Source organism: Catharus ustulatus, chromosome 10 (assembly GCF_009819885.2).
Source record: "Catharus ustulatus isolate bCatUst1 chromosome 10, bCatUst1.pri.v2, whole genome shotgun sequence".
NCBI classification, from domain to species: Eukaryota; Metazoa; Chordata; class Aves; order Passeriformes; family Turdidae; genus Catharus; species Catharus ustulatus.
In genome coordinates this window covers 16,994,806-17,008,051 of record NC_046230.1, presented here as the reverse complement: position 1 = coordinate 17,008,051, position 13,246 = coordinate 16,994,806, and the positions used below count along the sequence as shown (strand labels likewise).

General features: G+C 37.2%; 1 protein-coding gene across 4 annotated transcripts in view; it reads right to left on the bottom strand.

Moving 5' to 3' along the window:
• Positions 1 to 13,246, bottom strand: part of ARMC9 (armadillo repeat containing 9) — a 59,332-nt gene that overhangs the window by 32,858 nt on the left and 13,228 nt on the right. For 2 of the 4 annotated variants that reach the window (XM_033068532.1, XM_033068533.1), the window contains exons 10-12: positions 6,645 to 6,680; positions 1,556 to 1,590; positions 378 to 489 (exon numbers count right to left, since the gene is read on the bottom strand). In XM_033068532.1, coding sequence (XP_032924423.1) covers positions 378 to 489; positions 1,556 to 1,590; positions 6,645 to 6,680 — 183 coding nt within the window. The remainder of the gene's footprint in view (positions 1 to 377; positions 490 to 1,555; positions 1,591 to 6,644; positions 6,681 to 13,246) is intronic. The other 2 variants (XM_033068534.1, XM_033068535.1) reach the window with 1 other exon arrangement.

The following is a 13,246-nucleotide window of genomic DNA, read 5'->3' as shown; positions in this document are numbered from 1 at the left end:
TTTGATTTTAATGGAAAACTAGTGATTAGAGTCAGATATGTCTTGGATACAGCAGTATTTATATAAATGTAAACCAAAAGGATATATGAAAAAAGGAACTGCCTAAAACAACAATTTATTTGAAAGCACATCAGAAATTATTTTCACCGAATATCTCAGAAATTGGGGAATTCCTCATGTGAGGAATGTCTCTCCACAGATGAGAAGGCTACATTACAAATACCTGCTGCCTGGGTTACCTTCATCATCTCAACAGCCTTAGCAAGCTTCACCAACAGGAAAGTTGCCTGTGATGTTGAACTCGTCACCAGAACAACCATCTTGTTTACAAAATGGATCTCAGTTCTGGATGCCTCCAGAACTCCCCCTGTCCTTACCCAGCGCAGAGCCTGCAGTAAGAGGGCCTTGAGACGATCACTGCCTGTAATCAAATCTTTCTTCAGCTTCTCATAATCCAAAGAGGGCAACAATGGCACATCCTGTAACTTTCTAAATGCAAACGGAAAAGACATTCATCAAAACTCTCCTCGTTCAGTGCAGTTGATGTTACTGAGATGAGGAGAGCCAAAACAGGAAGCCTGCTTCAGGAAAAGAACTTCCACATTTTCACACTTTATTACCATTACAGTGTTACAACAACAGATTTGTTAAATTTGGGGTTATTTTCTTAATTATGTATGCAGCTTGCTTACCATCATAACTTGCAGACAGTAAACCAGCCAGGCAATGACCTGAGATTTTTACTGGCACAAAACAGTAAAGCAACATTCTCTTTTCCCCTCCCCTACTGGACCACAAAGACACCAGCTCGTGGTTCTTGACACAGTTAGAAACAGATGCAGTAAAAAGCTGCAGCTCCAACTCCACCTCTGAGCCCTCATGCACACACAAATGTCTTCTCCAAGGCAAAAGTGGTGTGGCCTGAATGGATTTTTACTGGCTGGAGTATGCTGGCTTAACATGGGACATAACACAGGACTACTTTCTATGCATCAATACTATCTTGCTATTTTGAAATTTAACACTGCAGTAGAAGTTTCCCTTAAGAAAACTGCTTCCAGTCAATGTTTTACTCTTAATATTTAAATATAATCCACTAAAATGTTTTAATATCTTCCCAATCTACCACTTTTCAAAACAAATTTTATGTCCTATGCATAATTGCACCATTATCTTGTAAAAACAGAGTCTCAAAAATTTAATGAAACTTTACCTTGAATATACCATCTCTATTAAATATTAATGATTGCCCCTTTTCCTGGATTTGTGAGAATCAAATAAATTACAACAACAGGACTGAAATATGTGGAAACCCTAAAAACACAGCAACAACCTCACAGGTGTGGGATGGCAGATTTACTGGATTAACAACATTCTGCTGAAATTAGAACGTTACTGAAGCTTCTCAACAGAACACAGATCACACAATCTGAGATCAGAGGAAGCACAGAGGAGGAATGAGTTCCATTAGCAGACAACTGGCAGTGTGTACTTCAGTTTACAAACCCCTCCTCTCCTCTACAGACAGAAATGAAGCTCAGCAACAAATACTTACATAGTGGCTAAAGATGCTCTTAAGAGTGTGGAAGCCTGGATCACAAAAAGAAAGAAAAAAGGAAATTACAGCATATAAATCCAAATTTCATATAATGTTACTAATGAGGTCCAAAGTGAATTCTTTCACTTAGGTTCTGCAGTTCTTTTCCTATAAAAACTTGTGCTGTAGACCAGAAACACAGCTAAAGAAAGAGCACTTGAGTGTTTATCTTTCTTTTCCCTAAGAGTGTTTCACAGGTAAAAATCTCTTTTGTTATGATCTGGCTACAATATCCTCACTCACATTCTCCACAAATTACCTGTGCTTGAAGTACTTTAAAAAATAATAATAAAAAATTAATAGAAACAACTATCTGAAGCCTGCTGAGGAAGATGAAGAACTTGCTGAGCACACTCATTGACTTCATAAATTTTCATACCTTTAAAATTACAATAATATTTCATTGGAGACCCAGCATGCATTCCTGCATATAAATTTATTGTAATTCTTTGTTTCAACACTAATGTTATCAAGTGTCTGCTGCTACCAAAATATACCCCTATATAGAATTATTAATATGTAAAGACAGGACTATGTATTCTGGTATGAATAAAACCAGTATGAAATAGCATGCCATCTCTTAGTGTTTCTGCCTAGGATATTATAATTAAATCCTGGACATTTCTTCTCTGATGCAGGGTGACATGGCACCTGTACAGGCATCCCTGTGCAACAAGGAACAACAACACATATAAAAGTTCCACATTAAAGCTGTTTGCCTCAGTAAATATTTATTGCTAAACTTAATTGTAGGTAAGCAAAGAAGCAGAATTTCTGGCATATGAGAGCTTCATGTCATGCATTCTGATGTAAACTACATGCTGTATTTGCAGAATATTCAATGTCATCTCTTTGTGCTGATCTCTCTGCTAAACATCTCTCATTACCACTTATGCCTGTAAAACTGGTCTTCTCTCCTAACTGAGCCTCTTTCAATGGGAACTATATAATCAATGTCTATTGTCAGATTTAAAACTGTGGGCTTTAGGAGACAAAAAGGCTGAAATACCATAGAGAATATTGAATTACACCAACTGACATATTCTTGAAAACACAACCTCGTGGGTATCCTTATAATACAAGGAACTGCTCTGTCAGATGTGAAATAAGCTTATATGCACATTGGAAAGATTTTATATTATGTCAATGAATGACTAGTACACAATAGACAACTAACAGGTTATACACCTCAAAAGTAACCTGTCTGGACCAGTAGTTCTCACATCATAGTTTATCTTACACAACACAAAAGTCTAAGTACCATATCTGCCCCTAGATTGCTTCGCCCTTGTTCATTTTCCTTAGTATTTTCAATAAGTATAAAGAGTTATTTTTGTTTAAACAAAACTGTTTTACCAGTCAAAACCTATAACCTTGTAGCTGCATGTGCAATGAAATCACAAATCACTTTCATTGCCTCTGTCAGCACCTTTCTCCTTTCTCCATTAGAGGAAATGGAAGAAAGTGACTATAGCACTTGAATGCAAAAAAAAAAAATTAGAGCCCTTGGAGATGGAAGGTCAAACAGAGAATAGCAGTGTGAAAAGAAACAGAGCAGGGCACTAGGGCTATACAGATGTATATAAAGATTCTCTGCTTTTCAACAAAGTCTTTTTTATGCACCTCTTTGCTGTCTTAGAAGGAAAAATGTGCTCCAATCAAAATCTAACCAGAAGATAACTGGTTAAGATACACATATCACTCTTCTACACAAATAAAACTTTTTGGCAAGTGTAGGATTTTGCAAGCTTTTATAAAATTTCAAACTACAAAAACTTCAACTGGAAAAACATTCAGGTCAAACCGGACAAGGTCCTATTAATTCCCAAATTACTTTTTAAGCCAGTAGATGGAGCACAGCAAGGTATTCAGTATGGTTTCCTTCTGTACTCTTCCTACACCAAAAAGGCACCAGAGAGTGAGGCAGGCCCTGCACATGGGCTCTGAGGGCAGAACCACTGAGCTGGAAAGACTTCTGGTTACAGTATATCAGTCTAGAACCTGCACAGGAGAAAGGAAGTTCTTTCAGGCTTTTGATGTTTCTGGGAAAGCAGTAAGGATAAGGTTCATATTACATTAGGTTCAATCATCAAGGAATGGAGAAAGTTTTGGGAGGCTAGTTTGTTCTTCACCGCACTGTCATTTCTCAATCTGACTACGGTCAACACCACTGATAAGGAGAAAGAATGCAACCATGTTACAGGTAAGGTTTCCTTTCTTCTTTTGCATCTCCATTAATTGCAAGCAATCATAAGTAAGCTAATCTGTGTCTGTGGCATGCTGAGTAAGGCACTGGCTCAGGAGATACACTTCTAGTCCTACCAATGCCAGACAGATTCCAAACATGTCATTTCATATCCCTAGGCCTCAAGTTTTCTCATCTGAAAAGCAGATACAGGCATCAATCTCTTGAACAAGCTCGGTTTTGAGATTACCAATGAATGGCAGAGTGCAAGAGCTAAAAGTTATTATTTTGCTATTAAACAATGAATACTTATGGTACAATCACCATAAACGGAAATGATTTAGTAGCTGCTCTTCTACTCATTTCTCTTTGATTACAAGATTTATTTTCTAAACATTTTTTCCCAAACCCTTCCCCCAGTCTTTCCTGGAACAGGTTAACCATAGTTTTAACCTTTTGAGTAACAGTTAATTAACCTTTTGAGTAAACCTTAGATTGCCAATGAAAGACAGAGTGTGAAGAACCTGAGGCAAACATGTTTCTATGTCCCAACACTCATAGACTTCATCTTGAAAAAAATACATTTAATGCAAAACCTATCTGGAGAGAGAATAACTTGTCATAACAGAAAGACATGCAGAAGCTCAGTCTTAAGCTTAATGCAATCTTAAGGAAAGAAAAAGAAACACAAGAAAAAAGTAGCCCAAGCACAGCTCATTCTGGTAGAATCAGGCGGTACGACTTATGTTTGTGTTGGTTCTTGCCAAAGCCAAACCAGGTGCCACATTAAGTCAAATAATTCTGTCACGATGCACATTAGCCACAGATGGCATCCCTTTATTTTTGAACAAAGACAGGCATGAATATGAACTGCATGAAATAAACCAAAGAAGTTCAAAGGGAAAAAAAAAAATCAGTATTTATAAAAGAAAGCAGATGCACTTCATGTGCAAGCCAAAACCACAACTGATTTTATCAAATACTGCAGCTCCATATTCAAGCCATATCCCCTTTGCTGTTTGATGTATATATTCACAATATGCTAAAGGCAAAGCTGAAAGCCAGATTCTCTCCTCAGTTTCCATTCTGAAAACGTGCTGTAAGAATTCAGAGTAAATTCAAGGCAGATTCAGAATTAATAATTGAAGATATGTGATGAATGTGTGAAGAGTAAAACCAAAATTTGAGCAGATTTCTACAAATCATTAGAACTCACAACTCTATGTTGAGTTCATTTGTTACACACTAATAACAAGACTGCTCCTTGCAGCCTGTGAGGGATTAGACCCTGAGCTTGTGTAACCTGGCAGGTCTACTGGGGCCATGCAAAGTATTATTTCATAAGATCATCTCCAAATGTTTTTAATGTTTTTCTCCTACTCATACTAGAGACATGCTGTTATGAAAACTTCCCACTTGCCATATAAAACAGGTTCTCTAAGACATCTGATGTGTACATTAAAAAGTCACACAATAATACTGTGTGATAATGTAATGACAACACAAATGTCAAAAAGAAGTATAAAATACAATACATAAACAGTGAGGGGAGTTGAAAGCTACCCATGTATTCTAGAAATACCTCAGAATCAGAGTCAGACAGCTTGACAAAAATTTTATAAACAACTGCACAGTAAGTTGTTACATTCTACATTATATAAAGTTGCATTTAACTAAAGCTTTATACTAAGGAAAAGGTTTTTCTTTAGCAAAAATAATTTGATTCGCAATTGCTCACCTGTCATCAACCTTTCTCAATCTCCAAACAGAGCATTATATGAAGGAATAAAATGCTTAACATCAAGCAAAAAGTGTCCACTATGAACATTCATGTCACCAATGGGAACAGGTTGACTGATACTATGGTGATCTTTCACCACAGGTGGATGTGGGTAGTGTTCTCTACATCAAGATAAAAATAAGCATGTAAGGAATAGTCCATTGCATTCAATACTTCTGTGACTATTTCTCAAAATGAAATGCTGTTTTAAGGGAAAAGCTAAATGCTCACAAGGATTTACTTTCATTCCAGGTCATATATATATGTTTGAAATTTAGGCAGCTTTCTTGAAAGGCAAAACCTTGTTTTACCTAAAGAAAGTGATAAAAATATAAATATGTATTATTTTAAATTGACTGGCATTTTTCAGAATTGGTGTCAATCACTTTTATGAATTGATTACATACTGAGTTACTTAGAAGTAGACTCATTTCCTTTCTTCACAAAGAATGCACTGACTATGGGCAAAATTAGATACTTATGGTGTACTTGTAGTATTGCCAGAATACAAACTTCCATCTGGGTTACAGAAGTCCCAGGCAGTACAGAGAATATAATTTTGTGTTTTCATGAGAAAGGATCATTTTAACTGTGTGAAAGAATTTCAAAATCTTTACTACCGAAAGAAAGTTTGACTTCAGGAACAAAAAATACAAATATATAGAATACAACATCCCTCCTGGATTATCTTGAGCAGTAATTTTGATTTGTCAAAGGTGTTGTGGGGTCAGTTGGTTTTGGCACACTTCAGAGAGAAAGCATACTATATACAGGTGATCCCATGGAATAAACAATTGCTTTCTGCATGCTATTAAGAAGCTGTGGTACATGTAAAAGTTGTGGACAAAGATGCTCTTATGTTGACATGCTGTGTTATGTGCATTATGAAGCATAAGGTTACCCAGAACATCTACTCCATTCCCCATGCAGAATTTCCAAGCCCTGCACATTTTCTGGCCATACAGTTAATGTCATGACAAGTTAAAATGTGGGAAAATTGCTGCACATTGTGAAATAAAGAGAAATACAGACTGTGACAGACTGAGCAGGCAATGTGAAAGGAAATAAAGATAGACACTTACATATCCGTCATCACAAGGGCTCATAGAGTAATATCCCTTTATAGGCAAACAGACACACATTAAAATAAAGAAGATGAAAAAAAAATAAGTTAACAGAAATAAATCATAGAGAAATGCACAGTTCTAAAAAACCAAGCAATAGAAATTAGCTAAAAATTAACAGACTATTAGCTTTGAAAAGTATAAACATGTTCTCCCAATCCTCATATTTGTATGTCTTAGAACTGAAATTACTGTGTCTCTCTTGTGATATATTTGGAAGTTGTCCTCTCAACACCTGGCAAATGCACTTAGTCTGCACACTGTCCCACACTGTCAGTGTCAGAACAGCTACACACAAAACACTGACAAATTTATAGGAAGGTATGACCTGTACTGCTCACTCCACTGAGGCAGCCAAGAGAGATGACCTGAACATGGCCTGGATTGGAAGGTTTCAGCTTCTGAGAAAGCACCTGCCACTGCTCTCCACACTTGCTTAGTCTGGAGTTTCTGACCACATAACAGAGAGACAATTTAAGGTGTTTCAGCAATGTTATCAATTCTTCACCCCAAAGGTTCCAGGAATAAACTAATAAAGTCTCTGTAGGGAAACCTAGGATGTTACTAAAATAAAGAATGGTGCTAATTCATGGTTTGAGTAGTTTAGTATAAAATATGCCATGTTCTCCTTAATTAGACTAAAATACTTAGAACAGCTTTGTATCTAAAAAGAACAGTCTTAATTAAAAGTACACAAGTTCAACACAATCAAATAAGACCAACATTGATTATTCTGCTTCCAATCTTTTTGTGCAAACCTGCCAATACTTACTTTAGAGGACATATTTGTACAGATGAATAAGCACATAAACACCCTGTTTAGCAGGCTGCTCTTTAACAGACATATACAGTCTTACACAGAAGACATAAGAAACTTGCAAGTCTTCACAAATAAAGTTCTTTATGTTCTTCAACTATTTTTTAAAGTCTGACATTCTTCTTTTTATTACCATGACACTTAAAGTTCTCTGATTTGAATGATTACTTTAACTTTCATGGTGCTATACACACATACAGACAGTTCCTGGCAAAGAGAATTTAAAATTAAATTTAAGACAAAGGATGACATCAACAGTGACCAATAAGTGAGCAAAAGAAACCAGGAGATAAACTGCATCATGAGGAGAGACATTTCAACACATGCATGACTTGAGTCAGTGAAAATTGATGTAGGCATCAAGACAAAATATGGCATTAAAGTAAAATTTTTAACATTAAAGAAAATCACAAAAGGTTGGACCAGACAACCTTTCAAAGTCCCTTCCAAACTAGGCTATTCTATGATTTGAGGACAGTAACAGCAAAAGTTTGTGGAAAACTCTACTGAAGGCAACACCTTGCCCTTAAAGAGTTCATGAAAAGAAAAAACCTTGCAGCAACTTGTGAAAAGGGCATTATATTCTGTATCAGCAAGAAAAAATGAACTTCTCTTTGCTTACATGAAGAGGTAGGCTTGTTTCTTCTTTTCCATATATAAATGGGAACATATAAAAATAATCCCATGGACAGAGATGCAGAAAACTGATTATGTCATCCAAAGAAAAGTTCACTTAGGGTAGATGCTGTTTGCTGCAATGTGCACTTTATTTTGAAATGAAAGAGCAAACATCTGCATAATAATGCTTGGTGAATCCACTCTGAATGGTTTAGAGAATTTCAAAAACAAACTAAAAACCTCTGTTACCCTGATCCTAGGTTTCATGTGGTCTGCTGGTGCAGAAATTTCATAAGTAAGTAATGGAATACTTGCCAACAATTATTACAGCTTGATGGCAAGTACACAGTTGCAATAAAAAACATGTTTGAGGAAAAAAATCATAGAATACAAGAAAAATAGGAGTCCATAGCAGTCATTACAGCTATCCCAAAAGTAAAACAAAAAGTCCTTCATTGGTCACAGTTTGTAAGTGACAGTTTAACTTTACAGAGCAGTTGGTAATTTTGTTCAGCAACAGAACTTAAAAAACCCACCCTGCTACTTTTCACAGCTCCAAGAGTGGTGTCAAAAGAGACCCAAAACTTGCAAGGGACATTAATTCACCTAATTGTAGCTACAGGTAAATGTAATCAGACTGAATAGCAGTAAAAACATAATGGGTATTTATTCTATTCCATGACACAGTCACAATACATGCAAACAAATTCACAGCTTTCAGGTCACAGAAAGATTCTCCAGTGGTTAACACCCATCTATTATTGACAGAAACTGCACATCTGAAGAAGCAGTTCCTTTTTTGCCTCTAATCCAAAAGTTAGAGAACTTTATTACTTTATCTCCAATCCAAAATATTCAAGGAAAGTGTACACCTTATTTCAGTCTGGGTTTCAGATTTGAGCCTGTGCTACTTTTGATGGAGTATGAATGTACTGTGTTTGTGATAAAAAGCCAGAATCCTCTTGGCTTCATGATGTGTATTGAAAAGAAAATTGCAGGCATCAAAAACTACAACCCCTGCTTCTTATCCACCAGACAAATCAGGACTAGGAAATAAAAACGGAAAAAAATAAAACTTGACTTATCTTAAGAGTGTTAAAAATATAAGGGACTGTGATAGTCCTGTAATAGATTACTGTACTTGAAACTATACATTTCAAATTTACCATTACTCACATCAATTCCCTATCCAAAGGAACACTAGAAAGTCAGGAATCTATTAAATCTTCAAACAAATGTTTCCTCAGCTTGTCAGACCTTCTGCTCTGACCTTCTATTCTTAAATCCACACCTTCTGCTCTGACAATTCTCTCAGGTTTCTTATCTCCCAGTTCAGGACCACACATGTCAAATGACATGATGGAAGGTGACAATAACATTCAACTGCAGCTAAGAGAAAAAACTTAGGGTAAAACAGGGCTTTAGAGAGCCTTGGAAAGTCTCCCAACTGTAACAAGGTAGTGTGGCCTCTCTCCCACTGCAAGCAGCAGATGCATCCTGTTAATGGATTGTAGATCAGGCTCAAGAGCTGACCCAGGAGGTCACAAAGCTGGCAAGAGACACGGAGTTGTTCTGCAAATGAATGAGATCCAATCCAGCTCACCAGAGAACACAAAGCTGACACTAGAAGCCCTTGCTAAGATTTCGGGGTATGATTACAACAGAAAACTCTTTTGGCTGTCATTGCCTCAGTCTTAAAGCCAGGTCAGTAACACTTGCCTCTGGGATTTGTTCTCCTCATAGAAATTTCTTCCAGTTTGAAAGGACAGGCCTTCAGCCATGGCGGGGGGCAAGCCAGGAAGCTGATGTTTGCACATGAACAACTGATACAGGTCACCTTTATTGTAATTTCAAAGCCTGAGATCTCACAGCTTTCTACTACACAATACAACTTACCCCAACATTAAAAGTTAAGCACAATGTACTGGGAACAAAACCAACTTTGCATACAAATAATGCTACCAAGGACATAATCTTTACTCCTTAATTTCCTTGGACAATACTTCATTTTGGTTACAGTACTCGCATCCTCCTTCCCAGTGTAACTAAAAACTACCAGTGTAGTTTTAACAAAACAAAACTTTAAACTTTTAACTTTTAAAAAGTTTAACTTTTAAACTTTTAATATTTTAAAAGTAAAACTTTTGTTTACAAACTTTGTTAAAACTCAGATTTAGCAAAATATACTCTGAAATACAGATCTCAGAGAATGATGCAGTTTTAGCATTTTCTGCTCTCAGAACCTTTCCCAAAACCTGGATTGTCCCATGAGCTGCATCAGTACAACTGGCTGCAAACTCAAGCACCTCCTCTTTCCAAATAATGTAATGCATGTCCACTCATACCCTAAATAACAGTGGTGGAAATTTAAGGCTGCATGACAGTACAACAAAAAAAAGTAATTTTCTTGCTAATGATTTCTTTTCTGTTTGTTTATTTAGAGATATTGATCCAGCAGAACCAATTTATTTCAGGGTCTTGTCCTGACATTGATGATGTCACTGAGATAGGATCATCCTGAAGAGTCAAGGTGAAGAGGGGGGAAAAAATCAAACCAACAACCAACAAACACCATATTTAATGCCTGATAAAACTCTTTAGGCAATGACTGTTTCTTTTAAGCCACTCACTTATCTTGCCTACAGAATGAGGTAAGAAGATGGGTAAGGTAAGGATGAAAGTAGCTGCTCCTCTGTTAAGTCTCTTCCCTCTGCAATTAGGGAGCTGGCTGCCCCTTAGAGCAGAAGGAGAAGGAGTATTTGTGAAATGGAGTAGCTGGAAAGACCACACTAGCGCCTCTAAGTATTTATGGGCAAAAAGGGAAGGAACCTTCCAAACAAATCCAGCACAGATGCTGTGAACTTGTGCTACTACTCAGTCTGGCTCACAGTGCCTCCAGCTTTATTCCAAAACTTATGTAAAAACCTGAAACCACTTAAGGATAGAACAATAACATCTGAGTGTATAACAATGAAGTACTTGAATCTTTGAAGAAAAAGTAATGGCATGCCTGAGTGGCGTAGTGGCAAACAATCAGAATTTAGTTCATCTCATCTGGCTTCCTGCATCAACAAAGCCAGGGAGCGGCTAGAAATATTCTGGGATGATAAAGAAGTCTCATTTTTCTTTTCATAAGACAATATATATTTTTTCTTCTAACATTTGTGCTTGTACATGTTTGCCATACCGAACTCTTTACCTGGGAAATAAGAAAATACGATCAATCAAGAGGGGACAAAAGGATAAGATGAAACCTGTTTATGATGCAGTTAATGCCTGTATGCAAAGCCTTGCAGATAGGCTAGCCCTCCAAAACTTAGCTAATGCCTCAGAGAGCCTGTGTGGATCTGCTTATAGAAACAACATGAGAGTTCAACCACAGTAGCTGCCAGAACCTCAAAGTCAAGGCATGACCTAAACGAGTCTAGAAGCCCCTAAGCTAAAAAGTCTCAGGGCTGTAACTAGACTGGTCCTTCACTAGAGAGCTTGGCTGCCACAGCAACTACCTCAAACAGTGTGGATAAATGACCCACAAAGTCACACAGAAATAGTTCTGCTAGCAAACTCTAATATAAAAATAGATACAATTATGCCAGGAGAACAAAGCCTTACTCAGGTTAACCTAGTCAAGGGAGACAAGAATTTACTTCCAGCAGGGAAAAAATCCACCACCAATACATCCTCCTTCTCTAACCTATCTGCATAGCTGGAAATTGTGTCAAAGTGGCCATAGTGTCGTAAGTATAGTGCTTTTGTAGTAGAAATGCTTTTAGAGACATTTTCAGGGGAGCAGAAATCAAAACCTCGCATAAGGATGACACTCTTCCCTCTGCCCCTTTCCTAAAAGGGTTCAAACGACTAGAGGATCAATGTATGATAAGAATAGAACTGATGAGCAAAACCCTGGGCAAATGGAGCACCTTAAAAGCACAGGAGAAGTCTTGATGCAAAGGAGAGAACAGGAACAGAGAGAAGAAGGCATATGGCTGTACAGAATGGATTATCTCAGTACAGTGAAGGAGAAACTCACACATCCTCAACATAATATGGCAAAAATACAGAAGACTAATGGGTATCTAAAGCATTATCACAAAAAGCCACTGGCAAGGAAAGAGGAAAGACCTCTGAAAGTTGTTGGTTAGAAGAAAGATGGGGTGGGAAGAGGGACTTTACAGGATGGGAGATGACATAAGCTATGGATATGATGTAAATCTGAGGAGAGCGGAGCAGCAGACAGCACCTATTATTGAGGTAGCAGACAAACAGATCCTGGCTCCTTCCTGAAACCTGAAATAGCAGCTTTTGCAGAGTGCACCTCCTAAACTCATGGTAAAGGAGAAAGGAGTTCTGACCATTAACAGGAAAATGAGGGCCTTTAAAACAGCTTGAAGAGTAATGAGGAATAACACTTATCTCTGAAAATATTAGCACATAGAAAAGAAAAGGAAGCATTTCTATTATCTCCCTATCTTTATGTAGCAGATTTTAAAAAGGAACAAAATGTACCCATAGCAGCACTGTTATTAAAAACCTTGGCTAGAATAAGGAGCAGGAATTTTATTTTCTTCTGCTTTTCCTTTGACACTTCACTAAGTTCTCCTGCTACAAAGTTAAGTACACATGAATGCCTGCCACGGCAAAAATGATAAGCACAGTTCATGATTTTGGCTTGTCTTTGTAAAACAGTGGTACACAATATTTTCTTAGTAAAATGTTTCATGTAGTTTTATGATTAATGTTTATTTTAAAAGCTTGAACAAGCGAGGTATTAAAAAAAGTTGTACCACCAAACGGTTCTTACATTAAGTCATTTAACATCTCACTGAAATAGTTTCACAGACACTACAAACTATCCTAAGCTGGCTCTGCTGCTGAAAAATAACCCCAGAACTCTCTCCCCACTTAGGGAAGAAGAGATTGAGTAGAACATAAATGAGAGAGGTGTACTGCAATCATCTGAAAAGAAACCAGAGAATGGTCAAGTGGGCAAAAACCAGCCCTAGGGATCCTGAGCTGCTTATTAATGAGATCAAAGTTTCTTAGATAGGATGTCAAAAAAACATCACATAAATCAGTAAGGTAGCTTAAGTGTATCAGCTAACTGCTCATCTAAAACCGGCACCTT